We start from the raw sequence: 18,219 nt of genomic DNA on the forward strand, positions 1-18,219 counted from the left end.
GTGTGGTTTCATGGGTGTTCATATATCAAAACATCAAATTGTACAATTTAAATATTTGTATATTATTGTATGTCAACTAAATCTCAATAAAGCTGATACATACATCATACACATCTACATAGACACACACATAGACACACATCCATACATATCCCAGTTAATGAGGCTTTTAACAATGGGATTGTGAGTGTTTTAACACTTCCCCAACTCCCGTTCCAGCCTCAATCCGTTTGACAAAGGGTGTGAGCCCTTTATGTTGCTGGGTATTAAGGAATGTGATCTCATGTCTGCAGAATACCTCTGGCTTTCACACTTGACCTCCCAAGAAGAGATGTCAGGCCTCAGACACTAGCAGGTATATCCCAGGACTTGCCACAACACTCTCTCAGTCTTCAGGACCACATGGCTCATAGGTGGTCTCAAGGACTTCCCTGCCAACCCAGTGGCCTGCTGCAGCCCAGTTCTGGGACTTCTGTGGGAGAAGACAGGAGAGGACTGGGGGGTCACAGAGATAAAGTGTTTGAGGACTTGCCTCCAAGGAGCTCACAGTTGGGTAGGAGAGAAGACCCAGAAGCCACAATTACAGTACTACAGTACTCCCAATTCAGAAGACTGCTAGATGTGCCTTCCCACGGGAACCCAGAGCAGGACAGCTGGATCAGGGGGATGATGGATGAATGGGAGTACCAAGGCAGACAGTGAGGGAAGGGCATTCCAGGCAAAGGAAGAGCATTTAGGAAAGCTTGCAATAGCCCAATGCATTCTAGGAACTCCAAGTAATTTCACCCTCGAGTGAGGGCTAAAAACCTTCAACCCACAAGGTAGCCCAGCATTGGTCTCTTCTTCTCCCCTCCATTCCATCCTCAATATTGTTGCCAGATTATCTTTCTAAAAATAATTTGGCTCACCTGATTTAAAATATCTGTTGGCTCCCTATGACCTACAGAACAAAGCCCCAAACCTTTCCCTTGACATTCAAGGCTCTTCACAATCGTACCCCGATCAACTTCCCACTTCTTCTCCCCACCACCATCCTCAAGCCCCTGATCCTTTGTTATAGCCACTGTGACTGGTCTCCTTTTCTCCAAGCAGGCCATTCACATTCTGACCTCTGTCCTTCAGCCTTGGCTCAGACTGCTCCCTCTGCATGGAATGTTCTAATCCCCTTCTTTGCTAACTCCTTCTCATCTTCCATGACCAACTCAGGACACCTCCACCAGAATGTGGAACTTCCAGGGCAGAAGTTTGAGGCTGTACCCCTAGTGCTTAGAACTCAGTCTGTCATTTTTTTTGTTGAATAATTAATTAGTCGTGTAAAAAACAGAAAAAACTTCCCAGGGAGAGATATAGCTCAGTGGTAGAGCACATGCTTAACATGCACGAGGTCCTGGGTTCAATCCCTAGTACCGCTAAAAAAAAATTGGTGAACTTCATCAAAATTTTTAAAAACTTAAATAAAAAATTTTAAAAATATATAAAATCTTCTCTGAGAATCCCATTAGGCGCCCACTCTCACTGCCCTCCGTGCTCCCCTCACCACTTGTCCATGCTTTGTTAGAGCTTTTTGAGGCAGGCATCATTTTTTATGCTCATTTCTCTTTCTTCAGAGTCTAACTCTTGACATTATAGGAGGTGCTGGGTACCTGTTTGTTGAATGAATGAATGATCGAGCATGTCATTTCGTCTTAGGTATTTTGTGAGCCCTCCAGGCCCGGCCCAGTGTCTTTGCCTCTATCCTTAGCTCAGGTCTCCCTCCAGTGTCCAGGGCTGGCTGCTGCCTAGAGCCCTGCCATCCAGGCACCACCTTCACTGTCCCTTACCTCCGCCCTGGGGCCAAAGGAGCGCTGGAGACGGCCCCGCCCACAGCCGGGGTTGGAGGGCTGAGGCAACGCCCACCTGGCCGGGCTGCCTGGGATTGGTGCGGTCGCCGCCAGAAGGAGGGGACAGCGCCGGGCTGCCGACGATCTCCGGGCCAGAAAGCCCAGCTGGGTGGCTCGCGAGAGGCTCACGGCGCTGCCAGGAGGTGGTGAGTGCGCGGCGGCCGGGCGGCCGGGACAGTAGGGAGCGGAGGACGCAGAGGCCCGGGACGCGCCCTCTGGGCGCTGTCCACCCCCGCCCCCCCCCCTCTATTTCCCCGAGCGCCGTGTCCCACCCCGGAGGCCGAGGAGGTCGTCAGTCCCATCCTGTCTTCCAGACCCGGAGGACCAAGACTCCCGGACGACGAGGAACCGCCCAACATGGCATCGGAGGTGAGTGGGACCTCGGGGACGCCGGTCCTCCAAACGAGGGGGAGGGGCGCCCTGGGGGCCAGCGGGGGCCTAGACCTGAGCACGCGATCTCCCCGAGCCAGACCTGCCTCCCGCCGCCCTCCTGGTAATTATCCTCGCTGGCTCCAGGCGGTGGGTACCCACTGGCCCACCTGCCAGAGCCCGGAAGAAAACTTTGCTTCGACTTCCCGGTGTCCCCATCACCGTCTGCTCTTACCCCCTTCCCTACCTCTCCCCAGGCGGTCTGTGTGGCAAACTCACCAACCCACACTACTGGGGAAGGTGGCCCTGACCTGACCCCCCCCCCCCCGCCGCGACCTGATAGTCCTCTAGGCCCCGGGGAAGGGTGCTGTCCACTCATTCAGCCCCCTCACCTCTTCATTCCTTCCTTCCCCTGTGTCCTCCTGTCAGCCCCATCCTGTGCCCCTCACCTGCACTTTTCCCTGTGTGGCAGAGTCCATATGACTTTTGTGTGTGTTAAGAGCCAGGAGGTAGGGGACTGTGCCCTGTGGCCCCAGTGCCTGGTGGCTTCCTGTCTCACTGGTCTCTCTCCCTCAGAGCCTGGGTTCTCTCCTGACCTCCGAGTGGCAGGAGTCCGAGGCACAGGCTCCTTTCCTTGGGCCTCAGTTGATTTTCCTGGTAGATGGGGATAATAGCTGAATGTCTGCCTCTGTAAGGTACTGGATCATGAGGTCATTGCTTTGACCCCTTCAAGTTAAAGGGGCTGTTTGCTTGATGCCAATGAAGGGAACCCTGGGCTAGGGAAGCAGGAGGTCTGGGTTCCTGTCCCTTCTGGCCCTCATTAGCTGGCAAGTCACTTCCTCTCTGGGACACAGTTTGTTCATCTGAATAAATGGGTTATGACTGCCTGCTCTGCTAGCTTCTGGGCCATGGTGGAGGGCCTGTGGCAGGGCCTGGACTTGGAAGCCAAACAGTCCTGGTTTCTGAAGCAGTCACTCCACCTCCTCAAACCTCTCTTCCTCATTTGTAAAATAGGGGTGACAGTGCCCACCTCATAGGAGGGTGTAATAGCATCTGAAGAAGGCCTAGCACAGGGCCAACCGATTGTAGGTGCTCAATAAGTGGTGGTTAATGACACTAAGAGTGACGACACTGGTATTTCCCAGGTGTGATCTAAATTGGTTATTGCTCTCTCAGCCCAGCCCAACCCAGTGTCCCTGTCCCCTTGCCACAAAGGGATCTTTTCAGCCCAGATGTGCTCTGGCTTATAGCAGTGCCCTCTCCTACCACCTTGCCCCTCCCTCAGTGCCCAGGTGGTGGCACCTCACTCTGACATCCTCCTGGGGTCCTTTTAAACCTACTAGTGGGGTTGGAGCTTGGCTCCAATGTGGAGAGGGCTGCCTTCAGGAGACCAAGGCACCAGGCGACCTCTGCTTGCCCTAGGCCATCCTGTGGTTTGGACTAATTGGTTTTGGCTGCAGCCTTGCTTGTTAAATAGTTGTTATTACTAACAACCTGTGGAGGGAGTCCAGAAGCCTGCTGGGGGAGGTGAGGTCCTAGCTGAAGGGAGCCCTGGCTCCCCATCCTGACTGGCTGGCCCTGGCCCTCTGTTACCAATGGTCAGGACCAGGGCCCCACTGTGGCGTTTTGCTGGCGATCAAGGCTTGGTGGGGCAGCAGAGGAGAGAGGGGTGGGTCCAGCTGAAAAGGCTGAGGAGAGGCAGAGGCTGCATCTGGAGGGCAGAGTCAAGTGCCAAGACTGCTGGGCACAGAGGGGTCAGCTCAGAGCCTGGGGCCAGAGCATGGTGGAGGTCCCTGTGGTGCACACGAGAACCGGGAGTGGAGCTAAGGCACACCCTGACCCTGGCAGCCCTTGACCCCTCCCTCAGTAATACCTGGAATTTACTGAGTACCAGGCACTGTGCTGTGTATGCAATTAGCTTAATCTAATTGATGCTCACAACAACGCCATTGGTCAGTACTATTATTATCCCTATTTTATAGGCGGGCAACCATGACGGTGAGAGGTTATATAACATTCCCACAGTCAGCTGGTTAACAGAGGTCTGGGAGACAGAGGAGAACTTACCCTCCCAGTGGCCACTGTAAACTGCCCCTCCACAGAAAAGATGCCAGTGAAGTAACATGCCCACCTCCACCCAGCACACTTTCCTCCCGTCTTTGGCACACTGGGCGCTCAGACTGCCCCTCCGGTCTCCTGTGCCCCCTCCCCCATCTGTCCCAGGCCCCGACCTTTGCCCTCTTTCAAAACAGTGGTGTCTCTGTCCCATCCCTCTGCCCTTGGCTCTTGAGGAGCAGAGGGTCAGAGACCTCCCAGAAGGCCAATGATAACGGGTGCGTAAGGGGTGCTCTCCTGAGGAGTGGTGGGGGTTGGGACCTTAGGCCCCACCCGATGCTGTGGGAGGGAAATGCAGGTAACCTGAGACTGATGGGGGCCCCTCAGGTGCCTCCCTGCCTGTCCCTGCAGCACAACTTCAGAAAAGCAAAGCCAGCAGAGAGGCCCTGGTGGAATGTGGGGTTTAGAGCACGGGCTCTGACTTCAGGCTGCGGGGCTGCAGTCCTGGCTTTGCCACTCTCACCAAAGGCAAGGGCGAGGGCAGAGCTCAGGGCTGCTCCGGGCCTTGGTTTCCCTCTCTCTGAAGCAGGATCGTACTGCTACTTCAGAGGGTTGCTGTCTGTGCACGCCAAGCAATTAGAAGGGCGGCTGGCACACAGTGAGAACGCAGCACGTGTTAGCCAGAGGTATCATCATTACCCCTGGTGCCGCGGAGCAGCGTTCACACTCTGGATTCTAGTGCCACTTCTCACCTTGGTCAGTGGCAGGAAAGGTCCCAGAAGTTCTGCTGTGGTCTCAGGGTTGCCTTGTACCCTGCCACCATCTCCCTGGAGCTGTGCCACATGGTGGGAAAGAACCCTAACTCCAGTATCCAGTCACATTCCCATGTTCACTCCCTGAGTGGGTCTGGGCAAGTTCCTGATGCTCTCTGAGCCTCAGTTTCCTGATCTGTCCAGTGAGAATAACCCTGCCCACTGGCTCCCATGCCATGAGACTTGATAACTCTCCTGGGGGCCCTTTGTGAGAAGCACTGTTCTCAAGGCGGGAGGAGATTAATTGCTTCTGCTCCCCTGGCCAGAGTGGGAAGCTGTGGGGTGGCCGGTTTGTGGGAGCAGTGGACCCCATCATGGAGAAGTTCAACGCGTCCATCGCCTATGACCAGCACCTATGGGAGGTGGACGTGCAGGGCAGCAAGGCCTACAGCCGGGGCCTGGAGAAGGCGGGGCTCCTCACCAAGGCTGAGATGGACCAGATACTCCAGGGCCTGGACAAGGTACTCTCCATGCCCCAAGGCCCACCCGAGGGCCCCTCCCTGTCACCCCAGGCTTTCACCAAATCCCCAAGCATGGCGTCATCCCAAGCCTGTCCTTTCCCCTGTAGTGATTATACGCCTAGAAGTGCCCTTTAACCGTGCATTGTGCTGACTGGCTCTCTTCATCCCTAATGGCCCCTGGTCCCATGGCTCCTGAGCAAAGGTGCACTGGGCCTGAGATGCTCCCCCAGGGGTGGGGGCCACACAGGCCCCTCCTGTGGAGCACGGTCAGCACTCAGCTGCCGACTCCTGCCCTCCTGCCCCTGTGTGGGGCCATCTGCTGCAGGTAGCTGAGGAGTGGGCCCAGGGTACCTTCAAACTAAACCCCAACGACGAGGACATCCATACAGCCAACGAGCGGCGTCTGAAGGTGCGACCCCATCCCCATCCCTCCCCTCTCTGCCTTGCCCTGGGCCACTGTGAGCATCCACACCATCACTGTTCCCTTCATCACTGGGACTTCAACAGGAGGCCTCAGTGGAGATAGCCAAGACTTGGGCAGCACCAGAGGACCCTGGGGCAGGGAGGGTGGGCCACGGGCTGGGGAGGAAACGCACCCTGCCTGAGCTGAGCCCACTGGGCTATGACCCCAACTGCCTGCCTCCCTCTACCCCAGGAGCTTATCGGTGAAACCGCAGGGAAGCTACACACAGGACGAAGCCGGAATGACCAGGTGCTGCCAGCCCCTCCTCCTGCCCCCACCTTCCCAACTTTGTGGACCCCAGGCAGCAGAGTTAGCGCTCAGCAGCTGTCCTGGCCCCGCAGGGAAGCAACACATCTGTGCCCTGAGTGCCACCTCCTCCTCCCCACAGGTAGTCACAGACCTCAGGCTGTGGATGCGACGGAACTGCTCCACACTCTCTGCCCTCCTCTGGGAGCTCATCAGAACCATGGTGGATCGGGCGGAGGCGTGAGTCCCCGGGGACACCAGGTGGCAGAGAGGGGCAAGAGGGTGGCCAGGGATCTCCACTCCTGAGACAGGCAGCCTGAATGCCAGACCTAGGTGGCCGGGGTGAAGAGGGTGGGGGAGCCAGGCTCTGGGGTACGGGGGTCCCAGAACTCCTGGACCAAGAGAGGCAGAGCAGCCGGGAGTGGGGCATTTCCTGCAGCACCCCCTCCCCAGCCAGCCTAGCTCAGCAAGCAGGGCAAGTTCATACTTCAGGGCCTCACAGGCAGGAGCTTAGGCACGAGGCTGACACCCTGAGGCTGAAGGAAAGGGGCTGGCTGGCCTAGGGCAGCCAGAGAGTCACTCCTCACCATGCTGGTGCCCTACATCCCCCATCCTCACTGGCATTGCTGACAAAGAGCCGGGGGCTGCCTCCCGCTGGCCTCATCCCAAGCTTCAGCTTCTGTGATGTGACTGCTCAGAAGTCCCTATTTGGTGTCAGAGACAGGGTTGACCCCTCTTCTTCTCCAACTCCCTGTGACCCATTTCACTGACTTCACCACGAGGGGAAAACAAGGGCCCAAGAACTGTCATCCTAGGGAGGTGGTGTTGGTAGAAATAGGGAGGCACTGCTAATGGGTACTGGGTTCCTTTCTTGGGGTGATGAAAATGTTCTAAAGTTGATGTGGTGATGGTTATGCACTAAGTGTATGCTTTAAATGGTTGATTTCTATGTGAATTATATCTCAATAAAGCTGTTTATTAAAAAAAAAACTCAGAACCATCACCCAGAGCCCCTCTGCCTCTGCCCTGCCTACTTAAAGTGCCCCAGCTATTCTGGGCTCCTCCGGAGCTTCTCTCGTGCTCACAGGCTCGGTCCCTCACGGCCCGGTGGTACCTGCTGTGCGCCTCCTCCCCTGCCCTAGCGCTGCTCAGATCTGCTGCCAAGGTACAGAGGTCCAAGCTGAAGGCATAATCTACAACTTGGTCCTACGCTTACCCCCTAGAGGCCCCAGGGCCCTGGCCCAGCCCTTGGATCACACTTTCCCCCTTCCCAGCTCTTCCCTCACACCATGTTTGTTCCCAGGAGGTCACTTGGTCCCTTGTGCAGGCAGATCCTTGGTGGGCCTGCCCTGCTCTCCTCTCGAGGGGCGCAGGCCCGTAGGGTCCCAGTTGTCACAGGCAGGCCTCACCTGAACCTCCTGAGCCCCTCAGGCCCCTGCCCCTACTCTTCCCCCACAGGGAATGGGACGTCCTCTTCCCGGGGTACACACACCTGCAGAGGGCTCAGCCCATCCGCTGGAGCCACTGGATCCTGAGGTGAGGAGGGCGTGACAGGAGGAGCTGTGATGGAGGGAAGGAGCTGGGGCTGCCCTGACCCTCCTGCCTCCTGGCTTCCCATAGCCATGCTGTGGCACTGACCAGAGACTCTGAGAGGCTGCTGGAGGTGCAGAAGAGGATCAACGTCCTGCCTCTGGGGAGGTGAGCGGGGCCCCAGTGCTCCAGGGTAGGGCGTAGGGGGCTACTGCCACACAGTGGGCATAGTCTTTGGGGTTCAACAGAACAGGAGGAGCCAGGAAGGACAGAGGGACAGAAAGCCAGGCAATCAGCCTCCCTGTCCAGGGTGGGAGGGGCACCACACATGGCCCCTCAGCTCCAAGATGGGGACAATGAATGTGTCAGAGCCAGGCCAGAGCTCTTCAGGGAGGCTCCAGAGAGCCAGCCAGCTGCTCACAGCCTGCCATTTCCCCCGCATGGGGACAAGTATCTGGCACCCAAGCTGACCAGGCCATAGCCCTGGCGACCAGAGCTTGGCATGGGTGTGCAAGTGTGTGTGTGTGCTGGGGCTGGCCTGCCAAGAGCCCTGATCACTCAGAAGCCCCCATCTCTGCAGCGGGGCCATTGCAGGCAATCCTCTGGGTGTGGACCGGGAGCTGCTCCGAGCAGGTAAGGCGCCCACTCTCAGCACCCGCCAGGTCCCACAGACACATGTAGAGAGGGCGGGGGCCTGGGTGAAATTTCAGCTTATTATCTGTGGACAGTGAGGCTAGAGCAGCAAAGGAAGGCCTGTGGTAGGGCCGCATGGTGCTGGGAAGCTCGGGGCTCCCGCCTGCCTCCTGGGACCTGTACAAGAGACCACCCCCCAACCTCCTGCCCCTCCTACTCCTCCTCTCCCTGAGGGGTCCAGGGGGACATCGCTGGGAAACCTGGTTTGGGGTAGAGAAAGCCCCTCTTCGCCCTCCAGCTCAGCCCTCATGCCTTCCCCTTTCCCCTTGTCCAGAGCTGAACTTTGGGTCCATCACTCTCAACAGCATGGATGCCACCAGTGAGCGAGACTTTGTGGGTGAGTCTGGGAGCCACTCATACTCCAGGGCCAGGCTCTGCACTGTGTGCAACCTTTGTCCCCCAGCTTTGGCTCCTTTCCAGCTTCCTTCCCCTCAACCCCCTGTATGACCCACCTGGAGCTTCTCCAGGCTGGGTGAGGGGCAAGAGAGGCCTGCCTGGTGACCTCCCTTTCCTCCCATAAGCTGAGTTCCTGTTCTGGGCTTCGCTGTGCATGACCCACCTCAGCAGAATGGCTGAGGATCTCATCCTCTACGGCACCAAGGAATTCAACTTTGTGCAGCTCTCAGATGCCTACAGGTAAGGCTGCGCCCTGCCCTACACCCACCAGCTCTGTGCCCACCAGCATGGCTTCCTTCCTCCCCACCCCAACCTGGGGCAGACCCACTCAGCAGACCAGCCCAGGGGCAGGGGAGCCCCTTCAGCTGCAGCATCTCTGTCTCCAGCACCGGAAGCAGCCTGATGCCCCAGAAGAAAAACCCAGACAGCCTGGAGCTGATCCGGAGCAAGGCGGGGCGAGTGTTTGGGCGGGTGAGCAAGGGCACGGAGGTGGGGCAAGGCCTCTGCGCTAACCCGGAAGGTCCTGAGGGAACTTCCAGGAAGGCTCCGAGATCCAGCCTCCTGATCCTCACTCTCCCTGCAGTGTGCTGGGGTCCTGATGACACTCAAGGGGCTTCCAAGCACCTACAACAAGGACTTACAGGTGCGAGTCTAGGGACTGTGGGGGAGGGGCCCGCCGGCACATATACCACATACCAGTTCTCAGGGACCTGGCACATCCAGGCTGGGGTCCCACAGAATTCCCACCTCCCATCCTGTGCACCCAGCCCTCGGCCACCCTGAGAGCTCTCTCCTCTCCCTCTGTATGAGGTGTAGGAGGTGTGAGTGTTCCCGGTGGAAGGCAGTGGGGAGGCCTCAGTGGGGACTGGGCTGCTGGGCGCTTACCTCCTGCCACGTGCCTCCCAGGAGGACAAGGAAGCCGTGTTTGAAGTGTCAGACACCATGAGTGCCGTCCTCCAGGTGGCCACTGGCGTCATCTCTACGCTTCAGGCAAGACACGCCTCTTCTCTGGGCTCCTAAACCCAGGGGTGGGCAAGCCAGGAGGGTGATCTTAAGAGGAAGAAAGTGAGGGTGGTCCAGAGACCCTGAGGCAGGGGGACAGAATCTATGCTCATTCATGCTGTGGGAACAGTGAAAACACCAACTGAAGCTGCCGCAGTAGAATGCCAGTGGGTTAGACCCAAGGGGCCCCATCAACTGGCCCGACCAGATTTCTTTTTAACCATTTATGATGTGAACTTTCAGTAGACGACAGCTGGGTGTATAACGAACCCCTTTGTCCCAACACCCAGCTTCAAAACAGTCAACTTATGGCCATTGTTGGGTTGTCAGCCATCTATACCCATTAAGCCGCCTACTCCTACTCCATTATTTTTACACAAAGCCCCCTCATCATAGCATTGCATTCCTAAATAGTTCAGGATGTGTCTCTAAAGCAGTGGTTCTCAAAGTGTGGTCCCGGGATCAGCAGCATCAGCATCACCTGAGCACTCCCAGGCCCCACTCCAGATCTACGGGAATCAGAGACCCCGGGTTAGGCCACAGTGGTCTGTATTTGCAATAAATCCTCCAAGTGATTCTGATGCATGCTAAAGATAAGGACGCTTTGAAAATGCCAAGGCGACCCCAGTAGCACACCTGATCAGTATCAATAACTATGAAAAGGTGACTGGAGCAGAAAGCGCAAAACAGGGTGGGTAAGAGTGTCTGCCTGAGGCAGGGGACATCGTGGCTGAGGGGTAGGCCTTGGGCTGGCAGCTCCGGGACCACAGGTCCCCAGGATTCACTGCTCGCTTGGCCTGCGCCCCCAGATTCACCGTGAGAACATGGCCCAGGCTCTTAGTCCTGACATGCTGGCCACTGACCTTGCCTACTACCTAGTCCGCAAAGGGGTAAGTGTAGGGCAGCCAGGGTGGAGGGTGGGGGGAGAGTGATGTTCCCCAGGCCGGGGTTGGGGGTGGGCGTGGGGATTGGGGTGGTCAGGGAGGGTGTGGGTGCTCCTCGTGGAACAGAGCCGAGGAAGCCTGCGTCAGCACCGCCCTCTGCCCCGACGTCCCCAGATGCCGTTCCGCCAGGCCCATGAGGCCTCCGGGAAAGCTGTGTTCATGGCGGAGACCAAGGGGGTCGCCCTCAACCAGCTGTCGCTGCAGGAGCTCCAGACCATCAGGTGTGGCCCCCTCTCCTCCTTTGGCCTCCCAGGAGGCAAGCCCCAGCCCCCGAGGCCACGATGGCCCAGCTGCCCCAGCCCACCTCCTCCTTTCCCCCAGCCCCCTGTTCTCGGGCGACGTGAGCCACGTGTGGGACTACGGACACAGCGTGGAGCAGTACACCGCCCTGGGGGGCACCGCGCGCTCCAGCGTCGACTGGCAGATCGGCCAAGTGCGAGCGCTCCTACGGGCACAGCAGGCCTAGAGTCCTCCCCGCCCCGCTCCCAAATAAAGTGGGCCCGAGACGAGGCCCTGCGTGTTTCCCCCCAGCCTGTCTCCCTCAGCGGCGGGCTTTCGGGGATCTGTTAAGCAGGAGGTGGGGGTCATCAAGGAAGGGGAGGAACTGGGCTGGCAGAGCGAGAGTCACGGTAGGGAAGGGAGGAGGGGGCTCTCATCAGAGCCCCTGCCCTGCGCAGGCCCCACCCCTCTGCTGCGGGGCATCGCAGTGATATCCATCGTCAGGGGCATCTTCGGAGCCCTGGTGGGACAGGATGGGCTTGGTTAACCCAGTCAGCCCCTGTCCATCCCCCTTCTTTCCCAGGCTCCTTCCCAGGCTCCCCTGCTCACATCCTCCCCTTGCTTAATCCACCCTTCCCTGGACCATCAGGCACTATTAGCAGGTGTCCTGTACCCTCAGAGGGGAGCGGTACATTTGGTGGTAAAGTCAGTCACCCGGGTGGCTAGTGTGTGATGCCAGGCACTAGGTGAGCTTCATACACAGGTCAAGGAGACGTTTCCTCTCCCCTGGAGAGTAATGTACAGACAAATTCTCAGGCACTAACCCTGAGGCGAAGGCCACCGATGGGGGTGGTGCAGAGGGGCCTGCCCATGTGCAGTTCAAGGGAGGGACCCTCACACCGAGTCTGCAAAGAGCCTGAGGCCGGGCCTGGCATGGGTTAAGTGTTCAGTAACAGTGAACCCCCAGAGCCAGCAGAGATACAGAGACCTCTTGTACACAAATCTCACCAAAATCCTGATAATAAAACAAATTGCAGACATTTCTTAACGACAAAGATAAACAAACCAAACACAAGGAAGTATGACCAACACCTCCTAAGTGATTAAGACTGTAAACTAAAGAACCAAAACTCCAGCAGCGGGGACACTACACCAAATTCCCAAAAGGGTCAAAGCGATGGGTCACAGGTGGAATCTTCTAGAGTAGTGATTCTCAAAGTGTGGTTCCTGACCACTATCATCATCGTCTTCAAACTTGTTGAAAAGCAAATTTTTAGTCCCCACCAAGACCTACTAAATCAGATTCCCCATGGGGCCCAGCAATCTGTTTTAACAAACCCTTCAGGTGATCCTGATGTGTGCTCAGGATTTGCGAATCACTGATCTTGAGAACCTTGTTACACAAAGTTGCTGCAGACCAGCAACATCTGCCTCAACTGGGTCCTGCCCTGACCTACTGATTCAGAATCTGCATTTTAATAAACTCCCCGGGCATCTCTTGTGCGCATTTAGAGTTAGAAATGCTGATCTATTGATAAACATCGAGGACTTACTGTCTAGCACAGGGGACTACATTAAACATCTTGTAATATCTTGTAACAGTAAAGAATCTGAAAAAATACATATGTATATAACTAAATCACTTTGCTGTACATCTGAAACTAACACAATATTATAAATCAATCCTGCTTCAATAAAAAAGAAAACATAAGTTTAAAAAAAACAGGGGGGTCAAACAGAAACAAAATTGTAGGACTAAAAAAAGAGCGCTGATCCAGAGAATGCCTAAATATCTAGTCTCAGAAATGAAGGGGGGCTGTGGCTGAAGCCCTATGGCATATGATCTGAAACCTCTCCTAGCTTACCTTTAATTGGTATTTTGGGGACATGTTCACTCAGTCAGTTAAGATTATACTCATTAATGCTGTCATCCATCCTACATTTTTCCAAAAGCAGGTCACAAAAGGCTTTTTCAAATAACTTGCTGAAATCCAGATAGCCTCTGTTAGAGCATTCCCTCACCCAGGACTAAAAGGGACCAAGGATGTTATCAAGAGTTTTGATAAAAGTTTTGGATAAAAGATCAGTTTATCAAAAAAGGGAATGAAGTTTAGTTTTATAGAATTTATATTTAGGTGAAACTATACGGGGGTCCCAGTGTCTACCAATTTATTTTCTAAGTGCATATTATCCATTCTTTTTATTCATTCATTCCTTTATTTTCTACAACAGCTTTATTGAGCCATAATTCACATGTCATGAAACACAACCTTTTAAAGTGTTCAGCTTAATGGTTTTTAGTGTGTTCACAGAGTTGTGCGATTATCACCCCAAAAAGAAGCCCATAAGAAACTTTGTACTTCAAAGGAAGTAAAAAAGACATCCACAGAATGGATATTTGTAAATCATATACCTGATAAGGATCTAGTATCCAGAATATAAAAAGAACTCATAACTCAATCATAAAAAGACAACCCAATTAAAAATGGGTAAAATATCTGAATAGACATTTCTCCAAAGAATATATACAACACATGAAAATATATTCAATATCATTAATCAGGAAATGCAGAGCAAAACCAAAATGGGACATTACTTCATTCCCACTAGGATGTGAGTTAATTTTTGTATGTAGTGTGAAGAAGGGGCCCAACTTCATTTCTTTTCCATGTGGAAATCCATTTGTCTCATCACCATTTGTTGAGAAGACTGTTTGTATCCAATTGAATTGTTTGGGCATCCTTGTCAAAAATCAGCTGACCAATACAAGTGAATTGTATGGTATGTAAATTATACCTCAATAAAGCTGATGCCCCTCCAAAAAATTAATTGATTATTCTTTTGTTTTTAACAAAAAAGTATTTTGTACATGTGTCAGATGCTGTGCTAAGGCTCACTAGTCAACTTAGAGTTTGTGTGATTCACCCTCTTTCCATTCTTGGGAACTTCATGGTCCTTGCAGCCTACTCTGGCTCCCAGCAGCAACCACATTACCTGTGGTAATTCTGCAAAATCATCAACTTGTTCTCAGTTACCCCAGTCTCTTACCAACTCCTGCGGCCATCTGAATGTACAAGGTTGGACTTATAAGCTCTGCCAAACATTTAGTTTTTCAGTTATTCTTGCTTAGCTTTCCCCTGAGGAGCTAATCCAAAGCTTTCATATCTTCTTCAAGCTCTCAACCTGATCCAAACATCTCCCCCAAATCACTGGAAACTATGAATCTACTTCCTGTCTCTGTAGACTTATCTGTTTGACTTGCAAATAAGTGGAATCACATCATATGTGGCCTTCTGTGCCTGGCTTCTTTCACTTTATTTATCCATGTTGTAGCATGTATCAGAACTTCATTCCTCTTTATGGCTGAATAATACTCCATTGCATGGACATACCACATTCATCAGTTGATGGAAATTTGAATTGTTTACATTTTTCACTATTGTGAATAGTGCTGCTAAGAACATTAAAATACAAGTTTAACAAAAAACCTCTTAATAATGAAATCCTCTTCAGCCCTTCCCCTACTTGACCTTTCTGAGATTCCTGACACTGTTGACCATTACTTCAAGAAAACTTTTCTTTGAAAAAAAAAAAGCACAATATGCCACAATTTTAAAAATAATAACATTAAAAGGATTACATAGCATGACCAAGTGGGACTTCCCCTAGGATGCAAGAATGGTTCAACATACAAAAATCAATCAATGTAACATACTACAATAACAGAATGAAGGGGAAAGAAAACCGCATAAATACCAATTGATGCATAAAAAGCATCTGCAAAAATTCAACATCTTTTCATGATAAAAATACTCAACAAACTAGGAACAGAAGGAAACTAACTCAGCATAATACAAGCCACATATGAAAAACCTACAGCAAACATCACACTCAATGGTGAAAGATGGAAAGTTTTTCCTCTGAGATCATGAACAAGATAAGGATGCCCACTCTTGCCAATCTTATTTAACATAGTACTGGAAGTCCTAACCAGAGCAATCAGACAGGAAAAAGAAAAGGCATCCAAATTGGAAAAGGAGAAATAAAAGTATCTCTGTTTACACACATTATGATCTTATATGTAGAAAACCCTAAAGATTCCACACACACTCACACAAAACCCTGTTACACCTAATAAACAAATTCAGCAAAGTAGCTAGGTACAAACCAACACACAAGAATCAGCTGCATTTCCATACACTAACAATGAACAATCCAGAAAGGAAATTATGAAAATAATTCCACTTACAATAGCATCAGAGAGAATAAGACATTTAGGAGTTAACCAAAGAGGTGAAAAATTTATACCGTAAAAACTATCAAACATTGCTGAAAGAAATTAAAGAAGACATAAATAAATGTAAAGACATCCATGTTCACGGACCCTACATGATCTATAGGTTTAATTCAATCCCTATCAAAATCCCAGTGATATTTTTAACAGAAATAGAAAATCCCATCATAAAATTCATAATGGAGTCCCAAGGGACCCTGAATAGCCAAACAATTCTGAAAAATATGAACAAAGCTGGAGGTCTTAAACCTTCTGATATCAAAACTTACTATAAATCTACTGTAATCAAAACAGTGTGTTGAAAGATGACTGGCATAAAGACAGGCATCTAGACAAATGGAATAGAGTCCAGAAATAAGCATTTTCTAATATAGTACAGTGATTTTTAACAAGGGTGTCAAGGCCATTCCATAGGGGAAAGACACTCTTCTACAAATGGTGCTGGGAAAACTGTATCCCCATATGCAAAAAAATGAAGTTGGACTCTTAACTAACACCCTATACAAAAATGAACTAAAATGGATTCATGACCTAAATGTAAGATCTAAAACTATAAAACTCTTAGAAGAAAACACAGGGGAAAAGCTGCATGACTTTGGATTTGGCAGTGATTTCTTGGAAATGACAGCAAAGGCACAGACAACAAAAGAAAAAACAGATTGGGCTTCATGAAAAATTAAGAATTTTGTGCATCAAAAGACATAGTAACAGTAAAAATGCAACCCATAGAAAGAGAGAAAATATTTGCAAATCATATATCTGTTTAGAAATTAATATCCAGAGTATATAAAGAACTCCTATAAATCAAACATAATAATAAAAAAAAAAAAAACCAAAACAACATGATTAAAAATGAGCAAAGGACTTGAATAGGCATTTCTACAAAGAAGATATACAGATGGCCAATAAGCACATGAAAAGAGATTCAATATCACTAATCAACAGGGAAATGCAGATCAAAACTACAATGAGATACTACCTCACACTTAGTAGGAGGGCTACTATCAAAGAATAGAAAATAGCTAGTGTTGGCAAGGATGTGGAGAAACTGGAGCCCTTGCGCTCTGCTGGTGGGAAGGTATAAGGGCACCATACTAATCCAGTATGACCCCATCCTAATCCATCATGACTTCATTTTAACTATTACATCTACAAAGACTGTGTTTCCAAATACAATCACTGTTATGGGTTAAACTGTGTCTCCCCAAATATTTGAAGAGAAAAAAAAATCAATGAAACAAGGTTGGTCCCTTGAAAAGATCAACAATATTGACAAAGTTTTAGCTAGACCATCTCAGTCTGTTCAAGCTGCTATAATAAAATACAAGTGGCTTTAAACAACAGAGATTTATTTCTTACAGTTCTAGAGACTAGAAGTCCAAGATCAAGGTGTCACCATAATCAGATGAGGGGCCCCTTTTGGGTTGCAGACTTCTCATTATATCATCGCATGCGTAAGGGGACAGGAATCTCTCTGAAGCCTCTTATAAGGGCTTTGATCCTATGACCTAATCACTTCCCAAAGGCCCCACCTCCTAACACCATCATTTAGCATTAGGATTTAGCACACAAACTTTGAGTGGACCCAAACATTTGGAGCATAGCATAGACTTATAAGGGAAAAAGAAAAAGACGTAAATCACTAAAATCAGAAGTGAAAATGGGGACATTATTACCGAGATCATTAAGATAAAAAAGGATTATAAGAGAATACCCTGAACAGTTACATACCAACAAATTAAATAACCTAGAAGAAATGGACAAATCCCTTGAAATACACAAATTACCTAAATTGATTCAAGAAGAAATAGAAAATCTCAACAGATTTATAACAGGTAAAGAGATTGAATCAGTAGTCAAAAACTTCCCAACAAAGGAAAGTCCTGGACCACATGGCTTCACAGGTGAATTTTACCAAATGTTTAAAGAATTAACACGAATCATTCTCAAACTCTTCCAAAAAAACTGAAGAGGAAGGAGCACTTCCTAATTCATCCTATGAAGCCAGCATTACCCTAATGCCAAAGCCAGATAAAGACATCACAAGAAAATAAGATTACAGACCAACTTCCCTTATGAATATAGATGCAAAAATCCTTGACGAGATATTAGCACAATGAATCCAATAACATATTAAAAGAATTATTCACCACAGTCAAGTGAGATTTATCCCAGGAATTCAAGGGTGATTCAACACAAGAATAAGAAAATCAATCAATGTAATACATCACATTAGTAGAATGAAGGAAATAAAACCACATGATTATCTCAACTGGTATAGAAGAGGCATTTCACAGAGTCCAACACTCTTTTATAATTAAAAACTCTCAGAAAAGTAGGAATAAAGGGAAAGTTTCTCAACATGATAAAGGATATTTATGAAAAACCCACAGTTAACATCATATTGAAAGACTGAGAGCTTTCCCCTTTAAATCAGGAATAAGACAAGGATGCCTACTTTTACTGATGCTATTCAACACTGTACTGAAGTTCTACCCAGAGCAAATATAGTTGACCCTTAAACAAACACTAACCCTCTGAGCAGTCAAAAATAACTTTACAGTTGGCCCTCTGTATCCTCAGTTCTGAATCTGCTTGTTACCATTTTATCTTTGTGTGTGTGTGTGTTTTCCCCTCTTGCCCTCCTACTACAGGCCAGATCTCCATTTCGCACTGGACCGTTGTTTCTGTCTTCCCTCTTCTCCAGCTCAGACAGAACAATTCCAACAATTTCTTTTTCAACCCCGGCTCACTTGAGATTGTCCTAGTAGAATGTGGATTTTGAGGTTTCCAGAGCCATCCTCCTCCTTAGAGCATCTACTTAAATCCACCAGTAGGGACTGCAACATGCACTC

General features: G+C 50.4%; 1 protein-coding gene across 2 annotated transcripts; it reads left to right on the plus strand.

The window, feature by feature from the left end:
* The first annotated feature begins 1,899 nt into the window (after positions 1-1,899).
* ASL (argininosuccinate lyase) lies at positions 1,900-13,895 on the plus strand. Of its 2 annotated transcripts, XM_032460357.1 has the most exons (17): positions 1,900-2,026; positions 2,195-2,249; positions 5,383-5,577; positions 5,903-5,986; positions 6,233-6,289; positions 6,429-6,526; positions 7,745-7,822; positions 7,907-7,984; positions 8,397-8,449; positions 8,784-8,846; positions 9,031-9,145; positions 9,292-9,376; positions 9,489-9,548; positions 9,812-9,895; positions 10,717-10,797; positions 10,966-11,072; positions 11,173-13,895. In XM_032460357.1, the coding sequence occupies exons 2-17, from the start codon at positions 2,238-2,240 to the stop codon at positions 11,315-11,317; spliced, it is 1,395 nt and encodes a 464-aa protein (XP_032316248.1). In that variant the 5' UTR covers positions 1,900-2,026; positions 2,195-2,237; the 3' UTR covers positions 11,318-13,895. The 2 variants fall into 2 exon arrangements, with proteins under 2 accessions (XP_032316248.1, XP_032316249.1); XM_032460358.1 differs by lacking the exon at positions 1,900-2,026 and having other exon boundaries at positions 2,033-2,249.
* Positions 13,896-18,219: the final 4,324 nt, after the last annotated feature.

The sequence above is a fragment of the Camelus ferus genome, chromosome 18 (genome assembly GCF_009834535.1).
Source record: "Camelus ferus isolate YT-003-E chromosome 18, BCGSAC_Cfer_1.0, whole genome shotgun sequence".
Classification (NCBI taxonomy): domain Eukaryota; kingdom Metazoa; phylum Chordata; class Mammalia; order Artiodactyla; family Camelidae; genus Camelus; species Camelus ferus.